We start from the raw sequence: 18,548 nt of genomic DNA, 5'->3' as shown, positions 1-18,548 counted from the left end.
GGCGATGTTGCGGAGGTGGAGTCTGCATGTTGCGGAGGTGGAGTCTGCACGAGTTTGTTGAAGATTGGACTTGGGGCTGGAAGGATAGGTTGGAGTCCAGAATGACACCAAGTACTCTGGCCTGCGGGGTGGGTTTGATGGTGGCGTTGTTGGATGTGATGCAGAAGTCAATGGGGGGTGGTGTCCGGGCTGGGGGGAAGACAAGAAACTTGGTTTTGGAGAGATCAGTTTAAGGAAGTGGAGCGACATCCAGTCTGATATGTCGCTCAGTAGGTGTGTGATTTGGGCGGAGACAGAGGGGGTGAGGTGGGGGGTTGAGAGATAGATTTGTGTGTCTTCGGCATAGAGGTGGTAGTTGAAGCTGTGAGAGTGTATGAGTTGGCCAAGGGAGGAGGTGTAGATGGAGAAGAGAAGGGGCCCGAGGACAGAGCCTTGAGGGACCCCAACAGAGAGGGGGAGTGAGGGGGAGATGGTAGCATTATTGGTAACGCTGAAAGAGGGTTGTGACAGGTAGGATGAGAGCCAGGAGAGGGCAGAATCTCTGAGGCCGAGGGAGTGTAGTTTTTTGAGGAGGAGGGGGTGGTCGACTGTGTTGAAGGCCGCAGAGAGGTCAAGGAGTAGGAGCACTGAATAGTGGCCATTAGCTTTGGCGGTTAGCAGGTCATTGTAGAGTTTGAGTAAGGCGGTTTCGGTGGAGTGTAGGGGATGGAAGCCGGACTGTAGGGGATCAAGGAGGTGGTTGTCGTTGAGGTGAGAGCATAGGCGGGTGTAGACTAGGCGCTCGAGGAGTTTGTATGTAAATGGGAGCAGGGAGATGGGTCTGAGGTTGTTCGGGTCATTGGGGTCCAGGGAGGGCTTTTTAAGTATGGGGGTGATGTGTGCATGTTTCAGAGGGGAGGGGAAAGTGCCGGAGGAGAGAGATTAAAGATGTGGGTGAGGGAGCATAGGATGGAGGGGGAGGGAGGTCGTAGGAGTTGTGAGGGGATAGGGTCAAGGGGGCAGGTGGTGAGGCGGGCATCAGAGAGGATCTTGCAGACTTCCTCGATGGTAGTAAGGTCAAAGGTGTGAAGTGTTGGGGGGGCTTCAGTATGAGGAATGCAGGGTGGGGTGGAAGTGGAGGTCAGAGCAGTGGTGGGGCCATGGGAGAGGGGTGATGAGGGGGTAGCTGAGTGAGGGGGAATGGGGTTGGAGGGAGTTTGAGCAGTGATGAAGTCCCTGCGGGTTATGTCGAGGGAGAGGGGGGATGAGGGGGTAGCTGTGTGAGAGGGGACGGGTTGAGAGGGTGTGTGAGTTGTGGTGATGTCCTTGCGAATTGTGTCAATCTTCTTTTTGAAGTGATTGGCAATCTCAAGGGCGGTGAGTGAGGTGCTGGGTGGAGGTGGGGGTGGTGAGAGTAGAGAGTTGAAGGTGGAGAAGAGTCAGCGAGGATAATGAGAAAAAACCTTGAGATGCTTAGAGGGGAATCCCAAACCCTGCACATTATGGGAGAGTAAGGGAACAATGCCACTATTAGGTTTTAAGGTGGACATAGAAAAATGCAAGACAGCGATGTGGAGACCCACATATCCCCGTAGGGGAGATCGAGAATCCAGGACCAAATAAAAATTCCCGAGATGACCCTCAAAGAAAAACAATTAAAAAAGTGAGGAAAAAAAGGAAGAAATAGGGGAGAGACAAAAGACACTGAGCCCAGAAAATGGCTATCGTCAGTTCAAGTGGTAAAACAACGATATGCAGCATAAAACAGTAAAACACCAAATAACCCAGACACAAGGTCAAGGACTGTAAGGCCTTGATTCACTATTGGGCGTGGGCGCATATTCATGGACTAACGTCCAATTTTCATGGGCGTCGGTCCATTTTTTACCCTGCAACCAAATTCACTATTGAGCAGCGCCCATAAGCAGATGCCCAATCTAATTCACAAAAAGACACACGCCCGGAATCAGACTCACAAAGCAGACTTGCTAAGAAGCACGTCTAACACCATGAAAAATCACTGCAGAGACATGTTCACTTAGAAATTTGCTTTGCCAAATATCAGGACTTCACTTTAAACAATATCTGCTATTTCCAAAAAAATTAAGAATGTGTTAAAAATCGTTTTTTTCAAGGAAATCGACACAGTAAAAATCTAGACGCCCGTGCAGTGTCTTTGGAAGATAGAACTGAGCATGTGCAGAACACATTTTAGACGTCTGCCATGGGCATTTGATTTTTAGCCACTGCCTAATAGTGAATCTTACTGTGGATTCCTCTGACAGCCGGCACTCGGTCGCGTCTCCTGTGTGTGGATTCCTCTGACAGCCGGCACTCGGTCGCGTCTCCTGTGTGTGGAGTCCTCTGACAGCCGGCACTCGGTCACGTCTCCTGTGTGTGGAGTCCTCTGACAGCCGGCACTCGGTCGCGTCTCCTGTGTGTGGAGTCCTCTGACAGCCGGCATTCGGTCGCGTCTCCTGTGTGTGGAGTCCTCTGACAGCCGGCACTCGGTGGCGTCTCCTGTGTGTGGAGTCCTCTGACAGCCGGCACTCGGTGGCGTCTCCTGTGTGTGGAGTCCTCTGACAGCCGGCACTCGGTCGCGTCTCCTGTGTGTGGAGTCCTCTGACAGCCGGCACTCGGTCGTGTCTACTGTGTGTGGAGTCCTCTGACAGCCAGCACTCGGTCGCGTCTCCTGTGTGTGGATTCCTCTGACAGCCGGCACTCGGTCACGTCTCCTGTGTGTGGAGTCCTCTGACAGCCGGCACTCGGTCACGTCTCCTGTGTGTGGAGTCCTCTGATAGCCGGCACTCGGTCACGTCTCCTGTGTGTGGAGTCCTCTGACAGCCGGCACTCGGTCACGTCTCCTATGTGTGGATTCCTCTGACAGCCGGCACTCGGTCACGTCTCCTGTGTGTGGAGTCCTCTGACAGCCGGCACTCGGTCACGTCTCCTGTGTGTGGAGTCCTCTGACAGCCGGCACTCGGTCGTGTCTCCTGTGTGTGGAGTCCTCTGACAGCCGGCACTCGGTGGTGTCTCCTGTGTGTGGATTCCTCTGACAGCCGGCACTCGGTCACGTCTCCTGTGTGTGGAGTCCTCTGACAGCCGGCACTCGGTCACGTCTCCTGTGTGTGGATTCCTCTGACAGCCGGCACTCGGTCACGTCTCCTGTGTGTGGAGTCCTCTGACAGCCGGCACTCGGTCGCGTCTCCTGTGTGTGGAGTCCTCTGACAGCCGGCACTCGGTCACGTCTCCTGTGTGTGGAGTCCTCTGACAGCCGGCACTCGGTCACGTCTCCTGTGTGTGGAGTCCTCTGACAGCCGGCACTCGGTCACGTCTCCTGTGTTTAATAAACAGCACTCGGCATATCTTCATGTATTCTAATTAGATTTCCTTAGTTCTAGTGATTCTATTTTTGTTTCTTATCCTTTATAATTATTTCTGTAATGATTTTACTTATTTCAAAGGTCTGGATAATATTTATTTTGACAGCTGAATGTAAAAATAAAGGTCCGCAATAAAAAAAAAAAAAAAAAACAGCGTGGGTCCCCCTCAATATCCATACCAGACCCTTATCCGAGCATGCAGCCCGGCAGGTCAGGAAAGGGGGGGGGACGAGCGAGCGCCCCCCCCCGCTCCTGAACCATACCAACCCACATGCCCTCAACATGGGGGGGTGCTTTGGGGCAGGGGGGCTCCCCCCCAAAGCACCTTGTCCCCATGTTGATGAGGACAAGGGCCTCTTCCCCACAACCCTGGCCGGTGGTTGTGGGGGTCTGCGGGCGGGGGGCTTATCAGAATCTGGAAGCCCCCTTTAACAAGGGGGCCCCCAGATCCTGGGCCCCCCCCCCTACGTGAAGGAGTCTGCGGTACATGGTCCCGCAGACTCATTCACAAAAAAACTAAGTGTGGTGTAAAAAAAACACAGTACAGGGTCTTTGACAAGTCCTTTATTAAAACAATGTCCCCCGAAGTAGATCCAACGTCAATCACGGTGGCTGCGCGAACCGAAAAAAAAAAAAAAAAAAAAGGTTCCGCTCCCGTCGGAGGCTTCCAGCCTTGTGAAGAAAAGGCTAGCTGACATTTCTTATATAGGTATGGGGCGGGGCCAGCTGGGGACATCATCCGAGTGACCCGCCCCATGTCACATGCTTGCTGTTCCTGGCTGGCCCCGCCCCATACCTATATAAGAAATGTCAGACTGTCTCCTGCATTCAGTTAGATAGCCTCAGCGGAGAGACAGGGTGACAGTTCCTAAATAGGTAAGGGGCGGGGATGATGTCCCCGGCTGGCCCCGCCCCATACCTATATAAGAACTGTCAGCTAGCCTTTTCTTCACAAGGCTGGAAGCCTCCGACGGGAGCAGAACCTTTTTTTTCTTTCTTTTTTCGGGTCCCTGCCGCCGCCGCCGTGATTGACGTTGGATCTACTTCGGGGGACATTGTTTTAATAAAGGACTTATCAAAGACCCTGTACTGTGTTTTTTTTACACCACACTTAGTTTTTTTGTGAATGAGTCTGCGGGACCATGTACCGCAGACTCGTTCACGTAGGGGGGGGGCCGGGATCTGGGGGCCCCCTTGTTAAAGGGGGCTTCCAGATTCTGATAAGCCCCCCGCCCGCAGACCCCCACAACCACCGGCCAGGGTTGTGGGGAAGAGGCCCTTGTCCTCATCAACATGGGGACAAGGTGCTTTGGGGGGAGGGGGAGCCCCCCTGCCCCAAAGCACCCCCCCATGTTGAGGGCATGTGGCCTGGTATGGTTCAGGAGGGGGGGGCGCTTGCTCGTACCCCCCCTTTCCTGACCTGCCGGGCTGCATGCTCGGATAAGGGTCTGGTATGGATATTGAGGGGGACCCACGCTGTTTTTTTTTTTTTCATTTCAGCGTGGAGTTCCCCCTTAATATCCATACCAGACCTGAAGGGCTTGGTACAGATGAGAGGGGGGACCCCACGCTGTTTTTTATATTATTTATTTAATTCACAGAAATAATTTAAAATTCAGCTGTCAGTGGGAAACCCCGATGACAGCTGAAACATCTCCGCTATTATATTTTACATTAAAAAGTATAGAGACTGCAACATTGTATCTATTTGTATCCATTTTGGATATAGATTTTTTTATTCGGATACATATAGATTCAATGTTGCAGTCTCTGTACTTTTTAATGTCAAATATAATAGCGCAGCTCTCTGCAGGGACAGAAGTAATTACTTCGCTATTATATTTGCCAGCCGTAGACGGGGCGAAAATCGAACAATTTTTTTTACCATTGGTGGTAACGTCGGCCCATTGAACAACCGATTTTTCTTTTTTTTAAAAAAAAACGGTCAGTTTTCGCCCCATCTATGGCCTGCATTTTTCTTTTTCTTCTTTTTCTTATTCTTTTTTTATTCTTCTTTTTCATTTTCTACTTCTTTTTCTTGCAGGTCATGGCTCATGTGCAGATTTTTTTGTGTTAAAAGATCAGCCAATTTGCCGATCATTGCAGCTAAAATCGGCCGATTTTTATCCAAATTTATCAATTAAAAAAAGTGGCAAAATCCCCCAAAATGGCTGACCAATTAACCCACTAATGGCCCAAAAATCAGCCAATTTTTTTTTCGGGCGATTTTAGACCCATCTAAAGCAGGCCATAGATGGGTCTAAAATCGGCTGATTTTTCTGCCGAAAAAAAAATCGAACGATTTTCGGGCCGTTAGTGGGTTAATTGGTCGGCCGTTTTTCGGGATTTTGGCACATTTTTTTTATTAGTAAATTTGGAAAAAAAATTTCCAACTTTACTGATAAAATATGCTAAAATCCCAAAAAATGGCCGACCAATTATCCCACTAACGGAAGAGGCCCTTGTCCCCATTAACATGGGGACAAGGTGCTTTGGGGGGAGCCCCCCTGCCCCAAAGCACCCCCCCATGTTGAGGGCATGTGGCCTGGTATGGTTCAGGAGGGGGGGGGGGGGGGCGATCGCTCGTCCCCCTCCCCTTTCCTGACCTGCCGGGCTGCATGCTCGGATAAGGGTCTGGTATGGATTTTGGGGGGATCTCCAAGCTGTTTTTTATTTAATTTCGGCGTGGAGTTACCCCTTAATATCCATACCAGACCTGAAGGGCTTGGTGTGGATGAGAGGGGGGACCCCATGTCATTTTTTATTTATTATAGTGCTGGTTTTTAAATGTAATTCTCCCTTTTTTTTTTTTTCTTCACTATAGCTCAGAAATTCACCTGTCACTTCCCCCAGCTAAAAGAGAAAGTTTTCTTGGAATTTATATCCCTAAAGGAAACAATGTTTACTTTGAGTTTATTTAAAGATACAAAGTTTTCTGTAACTTCGGGGAAAGTGACTTCTAAGCTTGTGAACTATAGTGAAGAGAAAAAAAAAGGCGGCATTTGCATTTGAAAATCAGCGCCGACATTCACTTTGTATTGCAAAAAAAATTATTAACAATTGTGTAAACCGAGGCATTATTTTCAATGGATTTTCATTCGTAAACCGAAAATTCTGTTAACCGAGGCGTTGGTACACCGAGGTACGCCTGTATTAGTATTGGAATCCTTCGTATTGGGATACATAGAACCAACATACATCTGAATTGGCAACATAGCACAACATTTGTGTCACATTGGAGATATCTGGCTAGTTACACTGACCTTGCCCAGAGACTTAGGATTGATTCACACCACAGAAATACAGGCAGGTTTAGTGTTCAACAGCTCCGAGGATTAGTGGTTAGCACTACTGTCTCACAACGCTAGGGTTGTTGGTTTGAATCCCAACCACAGCAATGAATTTGGATGATCTCCGTGTGACTACCCTAACATACATGTGCTGGTGGCAGCATCTTTGCTTTCTGTTTAAATGATCCCTAGAATGTGAATTAGAATGAGGCCTTGTCTGTTCAAACACCTTTAAAGTAGCACCTTATGTGAATGTCAAACCATGGGATGAGATAAGGGCCTGGATTGATTGGATAATGCTGGTTTGCACTCCACCCCCTTTTGGGAAAGTTTGTCAAACCATGAGAAGAGTGAGCGAAAGAGATGGATTAAAAAAAAAAAATTAAATAATGGCATGGAGTCCCCCCCAAATCCATAACAGACTCTTATCTGAGCATGCAGATACCGCATGCCTTCAAAGATTTATTTCCTTTGTTGAATTGCCTGCTTGGTTCACACTAGATGTGATTTAAAATTGTGCTTTTTGTTGGCAATTTCACCGTGTTTTCTGTAGATTTATCAATGAGTTATTGCGTTTTCAATTGTGTTTTGCATTGCGATTTCTATTGTAGTCTATATGTGAAATCGCTACAAAATGCTGAAAAAGTTATACAAGAACTACTTTTGAAATTGTGCTGCAGCAAATTGCTTACGTTAAGACACTCACATCCACATTCATTAGATCCGATATCAGGTACAATTTCAATTCCCAAATCGCACCTGAAATCGTGCACCCTGGATGCGACTTGGCATGCGATTTGCATGGCATGCGACTTGCAAATCATATGCCAAGTCGCAACCTATTGTCTGCTATTAGAGTGGTCACATGGGTGCGTTTCCGACACTGATTTCTATAGTAGTACATGTACTACTTTTGTGGTGGTTTGCATAGATATCTGTGTCAGATATCTTGCAAATCGTAAGGAAATCAGCATCTTCGCTGGACGTCGCACAATTTCTAAATCGGCTTTGATGTGACCGCAGTGTAAGGCCTTTTTATGTTTGATTTCCTGAGTGTTTTTCCAATTTATGGAAAATCCCACATACTAGCAAAAGTGAATTGACATTTTCAGTATTGCATGCGAGATGTGGTCATGCGATAATCTGGAGTGAATTGTGCCCATAGGGCCAAGAAATATTGCCAATAGGGTTCCCTTTCACATCCCTGCTCAATGTTCTGTTGTATGCTGCACAGGTACACGTCACTGTGGCTTTCTTTCTGACTCTGATTTGTGGGGCCTGTATACCAAGGGTTAACGCAGGTGGGAAGAGGATTCATCAGGTGCAAACACTTTCTCTGACCAAATGAATGACAGTGGTGGGTGTGGCCTACCTTATATATAGAGATGCAGTTGGGGATGATTTTTGCCTTGTACAGGCACATTATTTCTGCAAGTCCTTGTCTGTGGTGGTTTGGGGAGGAAGAGATATTGTGGTGAATTGCCCCAGGTTACACTCACGCTGTGTTTTGATGTGGGCTGTAAATGTTTTGCATGTTCTTCCTTCTAAGGTGTGTTTGTGTGTTATTGTACAATGATTGTGTTTATTATCTTTGCATTGTAATCCTAACACATGTCCATTGCTCTGCTCTTCCAAGTTTGCTTTATTTAGAATGAAATGCAGTTTTCAGACAAACATGGTGAGAAATGTATGTGTGGGGGATTTGGAGAGGTGGGAGGTGTTTTATTTTGGCATGTATGTATTTTTATATTGATATTTTGATCTGCAGCTTGTTTTGTGAATAAGCCCAAGTGATTAATATTAACCATTTGTTTCCTGCTGTAACCTGTGAAAGCACAGTTCATTAGAAGTATCATCTTTTAGATTGTAAGCTCTTATGAGCAGGATTGTTCTATTTTAGCAACATTAATCCTGCTTTTTTTTTTTTTTCTTCACCAAGAAATTGAATGTACCTACTTGTTGTTGCTGTCCAAATAAATGTGGAATGTGTATTTGATCATGTAACGGAAGCGTAGGCAGGACAGAGCACACGGAGAAGATGGGGAACACACAAAACTTTATTGAAGCAACAAATTGACAGACACTCAATGGGGAAATGGCAGGGAGGGTGATGTGTGCGCAAACCAGGGACGATCCCAGGCACGGGGGGTCTTCAGCGACAGGCAGGCAATCTCCCCCCTAGGCTTGGGGCCTCAGCCGAGCTCCCTCCGTGACTGGACAGCGGATTGGAGACTCGGGCAACAGGTGGCAACCTACCACTGGGCAGGGGCCTCGGGCAACAGGCGGCAACCTACCACTGGGCAGGGGCCTCGGGCAACAGGCGGCAATCTACCCCTGGGCAGGGGTCTCGGGCAACAGGCGGCAACCTACCACTGGGCAGGGGCCTCGGGCAACAGGCGGCAATCTACCACTGGGCAGGGGCCTCGGGCAACAGGCGTCAATCTACCCCTGGACAGGGGCTCGGGCAACAGACGGCAATCTACCCCTGGACAGGGGCTCGGGCAACAGGTGGCAACCTACCACTGGGCAGGGGCCTCGGGGACTCTAGCTGTGGAGACTGGCCACAGCACAGCTCCCACCCAGCTGTCTAGGGTCATTGGGTTCACGGGGACTCAACGGGTAGCGATGGCTCAAGCACTCGGGCACCACAGGTAGCTATACTCCGGGCATGCCATCAGGACATGGGTGGTCAGTGCACACACAGCAGAAACAGTTCAGGACACGAGTGGTCGGTGCATGCAGCGGGGACAGTTCAGAACACGGGTGGTCAGTGTGCACAGCAGGCACAGTTCAGGACACAGGTGGTCAGTGCACACACAGCGGAGACAGTTCAGGACACGAGTGGTCGGTGCACACACCGGGGACAGTTCAGAACACGGGTTGTCGGTGCACACAGCAGGGACAGTTAAGGACACGGGTGGTCGGTGCACACACTGGGGACAGTTCAGAACACAGGTGGTCAGTGCACACAACAGGGACAGTTCAGGACACGGGTGGTCGGTGCACACACTGGGGACAGTTCAGAACACAGGTGGTCAGTGCGCACAACAGGGACAGTTCAGGACACAGATGGTCAGTGCACACAACGGGGACAGTTCAGGACACAGGTGGTCAGTGCGCAATTCAGGGACAGTTCAGAACACGGGTGGTCGGTGCCCACAGCGGGGACAGTTCAGAACACGGGTGGTCGGTGCACACAGCGGGTACAGTTCAGGACACGGGTGGTCAGTGCACACAACAGGGACAGTTCAGGACACGGGTGGTCAGTGCACACAACGGGGACAGTTCAGGACACGGGTGGCCGGTGCACACAGCATTGACAGTTCAGGACACTCACGGTAAGCAGCTTGCAGACCCTCGGCGGCAGGCGGCTTCAGACAGGAATGACCAGCGGTCAGCGTTCTAGGGACAACCAGTGATCAGCAGACAGCAGCAGCTCCCAGGGCACTCAGCAGCAGACAGCCTCCAGGGACACGCAGCCACGGACAGTGTGCAGGCTCCCTCAGCAGCAGCTCCCAGGGCACTCAGCAGCAGACAGGGTGGAAGGGTGCTCAGTAGACAGGCTTACAGACTGGCAGGGTCTCAGCTGTGGGGTTTGACCTTTGAGGAGAAGGCTCATGCAGATCTGTGGAGACTCCCAACCTTGGGGTATTGTAGAGGGCTACAGTCCTGACCTTTTGGGGTCTGCAGAGTGCACAGTGGGGATGGCTGGGGAGGCACGGTCCCCCTCACCCGAGCCTCCCAGCATCTTTCTGGGAGCAAGATGGTTATAGCCGCATGGCCAGGAACAGAGAGAGAGGGGCTACTTCCTGTATGAGAGTTTTGAAAATCAAGTGGGATGCGGCTAGGTTGCCTCGGCAACGGCCGGCCCAGCAGATTTCAGAATGTGCCAGGGGGAAGGGAGGGGTGAAGGGATATGGCGGGGGATGGGAGAGGCACTGGCAGTCTGTGACAGATCAATAAACATTTGGACTATGTATTTTTTGTGGGATTATTTCATGGTCTAATTGAATGTAGCACAGTGGCTAAGTTATAATGAAATATACACAGCATGAAACTTGCACATTTCCTAATTGGCAGAAGAACAGGACGCAGGTAACATTCATCCACTTTCTAGTCATTAGGCAAAATCATAATTGATTGATCAATATTCCTGGCACTGACACAACCCAGAAAATTGATCTCCATTTTTTTAACGTTCATAAATGTCAAGGAGCTAATCTAAGGGCAGAAACTCAGCCATGTACTAGGCCCAATGAACCTAACAGCATGTCTTTTGAGTGTTGGCAGAAACACATCCATACAGGGAAAGCATGCAAACTGGGATGCAGCCACGACCCAAGTGCTGTAAGTTCTGAGCTCTAACCACTAAACTACTGTGGGAGACACAGTTTGAGATACAATGTAGAATAGTTACATTGTTTAAAAATGATAAAGCGAGCGCTGGTCAAATGATATACTAAAATGGTATTACACAAGATAAATATAACCACGAACAGTAGTGCATGAACTCATGAAAGGTCATCCACCCCTGTGACAGTGTACTACACTATTAAGCACCTTTCTGGCTCCTGTGGCTGAGCTAATTCCTCCCCAGGACCATTTGGGCACCCACCCTGATGGATGGATGGATGGAGCTGGATGACTAACCCATAGCTGCCAGCATACCGCTGCACCCCCAGATGTGTGATGTGTATAAGCCATGCACATTAATACTTTTGTTCTGGTGAGTGTAGACCAGTCCCAAGGGTGGTTTACCTTTCACGAGTTCATGCACTACTGTCCATCACGGAGAGACCACACGTGCCATTCATAGGCACTCCCTGAGTTGGTACTCTCACACCAAGGACATTCCATTATTCACGAATGATTCTATGAACTTATTTTAGCACCATTTACAATATTACATCATTGTTGCAATTATTTGCACTTTTTGGTTTTTCCATGCGTTCATTATTGATCACATGCATTTATAGCGCTGCACTTGTCTTTAACATAGAATAGTTACATGATTACAGAGAATGAAGATATATAATTATATTGGGAACTTAGAACTAGACATTCCCAATTATTTGAGATATAAGTGTGAAAATGTATAACATCTGAAAATAGAATGTATGACATTCATTAGTAAATGCATTAGTTGTCTGATCATTTTGGAGAAACAGCAAAAAAAAAAAAAAAAAATATATAGGTATACTAATTATGTTACATTCTAAGTATTCTCTCTTGCTAACAGGAAAACGCCAACTGTACAAAGCCCACGCTTGTGCGCCATCTAGCGAACATATCCGGTATTGCACCTAAAAATGTGCCAGACGGGATACATTTACTAATAGTAAAGTAGATGTTCGTCAATGAGATTGCTAGACGCCGCTCAGAAGACTGACAGGTCTTGATTGATTTAATTGACTCTGCCTGAATGGTCAGCGTCTGCTGGTAGACTCACGTCTTAGTAAATCAGGGTCCTGATGTCTCATTACAGAGAACCCGTCACCATAAAATCCTATAGGGGGATAATGGTCAATTATGTGATAGCAATAAAGATAAGTGAAAACAATGAAACTTACACAAAAACACTTAAACCCCGAACCAAAATCTTTGAATCCCCTCTTACATACAACCAAAACATGGCTTGCACCACACACATTACATCACGCCATGCATGGCAGAGTGAGAGCAATCATTCTCCATCCATTATTCAGGGTCACCTCTACACCGAGGACCAGGAAAGGCATTTATAGTGCCCCCCATGGGCCATTATTGAAGTTTTGTCATCAGCACACACAATTCTAGGGCTGGACACGTTGGGTATCTATTTACTCGGCACAACCTCATTATTTACAGAAATAACTAAGTAACAAATGTCATCTATGTGCTCTAAGATTACAATGAATGTATTTGTACTGAAATGTAACATTGATGAACTATTGATTTAATATCATGTGACATAAAGATTGTACCTACCGCCAATTTATTCTGCAGGTCCTCTGATTTCAGAAATATATGTTTGGGGGTTTAACTAATCTTCAGGCCTAAAATGTGGATTGTAATATATCTGCTACACACTTCCCATCTCCTGACTTCTTGAAAAACACGGCATAGCAATCCCCCCCCCCCCGGGAAAGTTCTTGTACGCCCCTTCTGTGTAATGGGGGATTAACCAAATGTCCTCGGGAGATTTGCTGAGCTGATCAAACATTTTACATCGATTTAACATGGAAATTGTTGTGTTTGTTCACTAGTGTGATACGTGTCCTGTGTGTGATCTGTGTCCTCTGTGTGATCCGTGTCCTCTGTGTGATCCGTGCTGCTCATACTAATGGGGCTGATTTCTCTTTCTGCTTTACAAAGAGAATAAATTGCCAGATTTCTGCTCTGTGTACAGAGTCCTGTGTTGTTAGTAAACACAGAGCCCTTTACTGGAATTCACTGAGCCGATCAGCAGGTTTTTATATAAAAATCAGACCTCTAAGTGTTTGTGAAATCTCCCACCACAAAATGTACTCAGCCAATGACAGGTCAGGACTCCATTTTTATTCTTCTCCTGATATCAATGGCCAACCCGGTCCCACACTTCATCCACGTCTTTGGGGGCCTCTGATCTCCTTATCAACTGTTTCTTCCATGATGAAGGTCAGCCATGGAGTATATCTGAGGTGTATATCGGGGTGTGCTTCTTCCCCACATGAGAGCTGGGATGTCCAGCAACATTCATCTAGAAGACATTTCCCGCACTCAAGGCACTAATACACCTCCAGGGTTGTGTGGGACCCCTGATGTACAGGAAGACAAGACTTCAGTGAGGAACATTTCTCTCACTCAGGACAGGAAACTTGCTTCTCTCCCGTGTGAGATCTTTGATGTTTATGAAGACTGGACTTCTGTGAAAAACATTTCCCACAATCAGGACAAGAATACAGCTTCTCCCCCGTGTGAGATCTCTGATGTTTGTGCAGACTGAACTTCTCTGAAAAACATTTCCCACACTCAGGACAGGAATATGGCTTTTCGCCCGTGTGAGATCTCTGATGCTTGAAAAGCTGGGACTTCTGTGAAAAACATTTCCCACACTCAGGACAGGAATACGGCTTCTCCCCCGTGTGAGATCTCTGATGAGTGTAAAGACTGGACTTCTGTGAAAAACATTTCCCGCACTCAGGACAGGAATATGGCTTCTCCCCCGTGTGAGTTCTTTTATGAACATTAAGATTGCATTTATAATAGAAACCCTTCCCGCACTCAGGACAGGAATACGGCTTCTCTCCTGTGTGACATCTTTTATGCCTATTAACAAGGGATTTAGAACTGAACCCCTTCCCGCACTCAGTACAGGAGAACCTCTTCCTTGTTGGAAGGCCGGCCCGGTCCCGCACAGTCTGAGGTTCCTCAGGATACGAGGAATCCGATGGTCCATCTACACTGGGTGGTGCCGGATGGACATTGGAGGGAGCCGGGTTTTCTCCTGGACTATACTGTGTGATGTCCTCATCTTCTACTTTCCAGTCTGGAGACAAAGTGAGACAATCCTCGGAGGTTTTCCTCATCTCCCGGCCATGGACTAAAATACAAAGACAAAGAGGATTACTAGACAGGAGCTGATTGGTTCCCCCAAACCAGGACTCCACCCACATCAGGCAGCTTGGTCTCTGAGGAGCTTACAATTCCACCCTCAAGGGAACTAGGAAATGGCTCCTCTGATCTCCTACCAGGTCATTTCTTTATTCATGGACCTTAGTCAGAGAGTGAGGAAACAACCAGAACTGTCTTTTATAGGAGGGACAGTGATGAGGGGATTATAGGACGAGGGTCCCCACCCCCTCTATCACTCATCGCCATCTTCCCAACACAAGAAGTACTGCACTTCCTTATTTACTCCATGATTTAGTCATGAAGAACAGCGGGGCTGAGCCCCACCAGAGGTCAGAGAGTGAGGATGGGGGGAGAACAACCAAGATGAAGACTGGACTGATCCTGAAGACCACCATCATTGGGGTATTGACTCCTCCCTCATTATCACTTTCTGTTTAAGGGTCCAAAGTTGGAGGATGTTATCACATTATTATCACCATGTAAAAGTCTGTGCTCCAATCACATCATCCCATATAAAATGTCCAGCTGGGAAAAAATGGGTGTAAAAGAAGTAACGCCGATGTAATGTACAACTTATCATAAAGGATACAAATGTTAGGACTATACAGTATCAGAATGATGTAATGTACAACATAGAGTATATAGTGTAAGGGTCAGGACTCATAATATTGGTATTCAGTAATCAGTGGAAGATTAAATGTTTCCTGTAGACAAGTTGCAGAGATCCCACACCGCTGCCTCCCATCTCCTGAGACTGCACTCAGTGACTTGGGTCTGAGACACTACAGACATATCCCTCCACCCGGCACAGCCAGCAGACCACAGAGCAAGGAACCCTGGGAGAAATGTTCTGTCAGAGATCTTACTAGACCCGGACATGGGACAGAATACCCAAATCACACACCCCAGGTGCCCAGATCTAGTAAAGTCTATAGTGAAAATCCACATTTTTCTGCCAGCTGATCCCCAGAATCTCCATAAATCCAGTCTAGATACATAAATTGTGTCTGCAGCACAGAGAAGGAAGATTATCCGAGAGAAATCCAGGAATACAGGACGGGGAACACAGCTCAGGAAAGTGACCAGGGGATTACAGGCTGATATCACCCAGTCCCCGCCCTACTCTGGACCAATCAGTGAGCAGTATGGGTGGAGGAATGGATTTAGTGTTCATGACCCACCTGTGCTGATCTCTGTAGGAGTGTCCTCCTCTATAAATGTCCCCGTTATTCCATCCTCCTCCATAGACTGCTGATCATCCCTCACATACGCCTCTTCTTCTTCTGCTTTCACCTCAAATTCTATATCGATTGGATCTCCACTCTAAATCAAGGAAATGAGAGAAAATATCATCGGTAAAATGTAAGATTTATGATTGTGACATCACACACAAAATCCACACATTGTCTTCATGAGTTCATGTTCTAGATTCTCCATCCCACCAACCTTGTAATAGTGAGGGATGGTGTGACCTTCCTGTGTGGAATCCCAGGAATACAGAGGACGGGGACATCTCTCTGGTGGGTTCCTGGTATTAGGTGGCTCCATCATATCCTTGTGTCCTTCTGAAAACTCCTCCATCACTCCATACTCCTCATCCTCCTCTTTATACTCTTCTTTAACATCAATATTATCATCCCCGAGGATTCCACTCTGAAAGATATAATAAAACATTCATTGTAACAAACATGCTGTGTATAAATCACAACTACCAATAATTGTCATCATCTACCTGATGATGGTGAGGGATGGTGTGACCTTCCTGTGTGGAATCCCGGGAATACAGAGGACGGGGACATCTCTCTGGTGGGTTCCCATGACTGGATCCATCTGTAGGAAACACACACACTGACTGAATCCATTGTTTCTATGTGTTTATCAGATGATGGGGGATCTAGGTGGATCCTCCGTACTGCTCTCTCCTTTACAATAAAGTCTCCTCTTACCCGGTGATGTGAGGGGCGGCTGATTGTCCATCATGACGTCCTTGTAGAGATCCTTGTGTCCTTCTAAATACTCCCACTCCTCCATGGAGAAATAGACAGTGACACCCTGACACCTTATAGGAACCTGACACACACAATGATACAGTCACCATCCAGACACATCCCTTGTCTGTTACTGGAGAATGTCCCAGAATTCCCGGCACCGCTCACCTCTCCTGTCAGCAGCTCAGTGATCTCTCTGGTGACTTCTAGAATCTTCTTCTTCTTTCTCTCTTCTATCAGGGAGGGAGGTGGAGGCAATGTGATGTCATATGATCTCCAGACTTCACAGGAGGAAAACTCTACATCTGAACACAAATAGTCACATCAAATGATATTCCCAGAATCCTCCTCACCTCTCCATTCAGGTCTCCATTTTATTAAAGCCCCACTTCAGGCTGAGGTATAATTCCCCCCACAGGACCCCCACACTACGCAGGGTAAAAGGAATTCTGACGTCATTATACACAACACAGGATCTACAGTTCTGTTTTGCTTATGAGGATGCCAAGGGACCCCCACATCCTAAGACCATAGAATAAAAAGAAAGGAGCCAAATGGAGGGACATTGGGAGGAGGAGCTGTGAGGTCAGTGTGATGTCATAGGATTCTCTGACTCTGGATGGAGGGACATTGGGAGGAGGAGCTGTGAGGTCAGTGTGATGTCATAGGATTCTCCATTCCCCGCCACTTATAAAAGTGGTATAATCCATTAGTATAGACTGATGAGGTGAGAAGGTGACACATCTCCACAATGAGGAGAATGTTCCGGCCCCAGAAGTGGGGGATGTTCTGCCCCTGAAGGGGTTAATCTGGGTTCCCACACTATATATGTGTGTATCATCATCTGCTGGAGATAAAAGATGTCACAGTGACTATGGAGGAAGAGGATGGACGTGACTATGGAGGAAGAGGACGGACGTGACTATGGAGGAAGAGGACGGACGTGACTATGGAGGAAGAGGACGGACGTGACTATGGAGGAAGAGGACGGACGTGACTATGGAGGAAGAGAACGGACGTGACTATGGAGGAAGAGAACGGACGTGACTATGGAGGAAGAGGACGGACGTGACTATGGAGGAAGAGGACGGACATGACTATGGAGGAAGAGGAAAGACGTGACTAAGGAGGAAGAGGACGGACATGACTATGGAGGAAGAGGATGGACATGACTATGGAGGAAGAGGATGAACATGATGGGGGGTTACTGGGTGTAAATAGGAAATAACATCTTATTACCTCCTCTGCTGCCACTTTCAGCAACGTCTCCTCTCTGCTTCCTCCCAACTCAGCTCTCACCCGGAACTTCCTGCCTGTACCTGACATCACTTCCTGTCTGTACCTGACATCACTTCCTGTATGTCTTCCATAGACACTTCCTGTGTGGGCAGAAGTGAGATCCCCACCTTGTGGAGCTCAGAGGAACTGCAGCCCCGAGAAGCGTCTGGTAGTGTGACCCCGGCCTTGTGCTGGGTGTGTATGGACTGTAGATCCTTGTGTAGGGGAGGAAATGACTCCTATCTGTGACTGCTGTAACCTGCTGACTGGCATCTCCTGTGAAATCTGACACTTGCACTGGATACACACAAGGCAGTCAGGGATTTCAGCCCCTCCCTTCTCCTCTCAGACCTTAATACAGAGAGAGCCAATCAGAAGAGGTATTAAAGGAGCCAATGACAGGGACTTTCTCAAGCAGGAGGTGCAGCTGCAAAGCATTGTGGAATATGCAGTCCTGAACAGAAATGGCCTGATAGGCTGGTATGAGGGATGGAACTACAGAGACCAGCATGCTTAGTGAGAGCAGAGTGAAGGACTCCATCTTGTTTTTCCTGAGGGGAGGCAGTCTGCATGTGGCAGGAGACAGTCTGGACCTGGCAGAGAAGTGCTCAGGGTCAGTTCACTCCATGTTTAGGTATCTGCATCAGTCAGGGAACATCCAACCTGAGAGATGTGGCCTACAGTACAGTGCCTACACCGCCAGTGTGAAGGGCTCATCGTGAGGTGACCACAGGAGCCGGTCATTTCCAGGACCATGGTTTGGGCCTCAGTCCCAGGATCTGGTGAGAGGGATTTTGCCCCCTGGCAGATGACAGGAACACGGCACACAGAGACATGACACTTCTCCCATACTCACCAGGCACTGGGTTGTGTAGATGGTCCTGCTATACAGACACAGTGTTTGCTTTGCTATACAAATCCTGCCACGGGATTACAATGATACTTTACCATAGGAGTGTAAGTGCACCAATGAAAGTGTCTCGCTGAAGACCCCAACATTCATCCTGTTACCAAGAGACTGAAGTTACTGGTGCCAT

At 47.9% G+C, this 18,548-nt stretch overlaps 1 protein-coding gene across 1 annotated transcript in view; it reads right to left on the bottom strand.

Annotated features, from left to right (window-relative positions):
- The window catches only part of LOC149441232 (uncharacterized), a 151,390-nt gene that overhangs the window by 128,849 nt on the left and 3,993 nt on the right, over positions 1 to 18,548 (bottom strand). The window contains exon 3 of the mRNA XM_089657608.1: positions 13,489 to 14,213. Within this exon, the coding sequence (XP_089513734.1) occupies positions 13,489 to 14,213 (725 nt within the window). The remainder of the gene's footprint in view (positions 1 to 13,488; positions 14,214 to 18,548) is intronic.

This window comes from Staurois parvus, unplaced genomic scaffold (assembly GCF_062004578.1).
Source record: "Staurois parvus isolate SC_StPar_1 unplaced genomic scaffold, SC_StPar_1.0 ptg001011l, whole genome shotgun sequence".
NCBI lineage: Eukaryota > Metazoa > Chordata > Amphibia > Anura > Ranidae > Staurois > Staurois parvus.
Note: the sequence above shows the minus strand (reverse complement) of the source record. Positions and strands in the feature narration are given on the sequence as shown.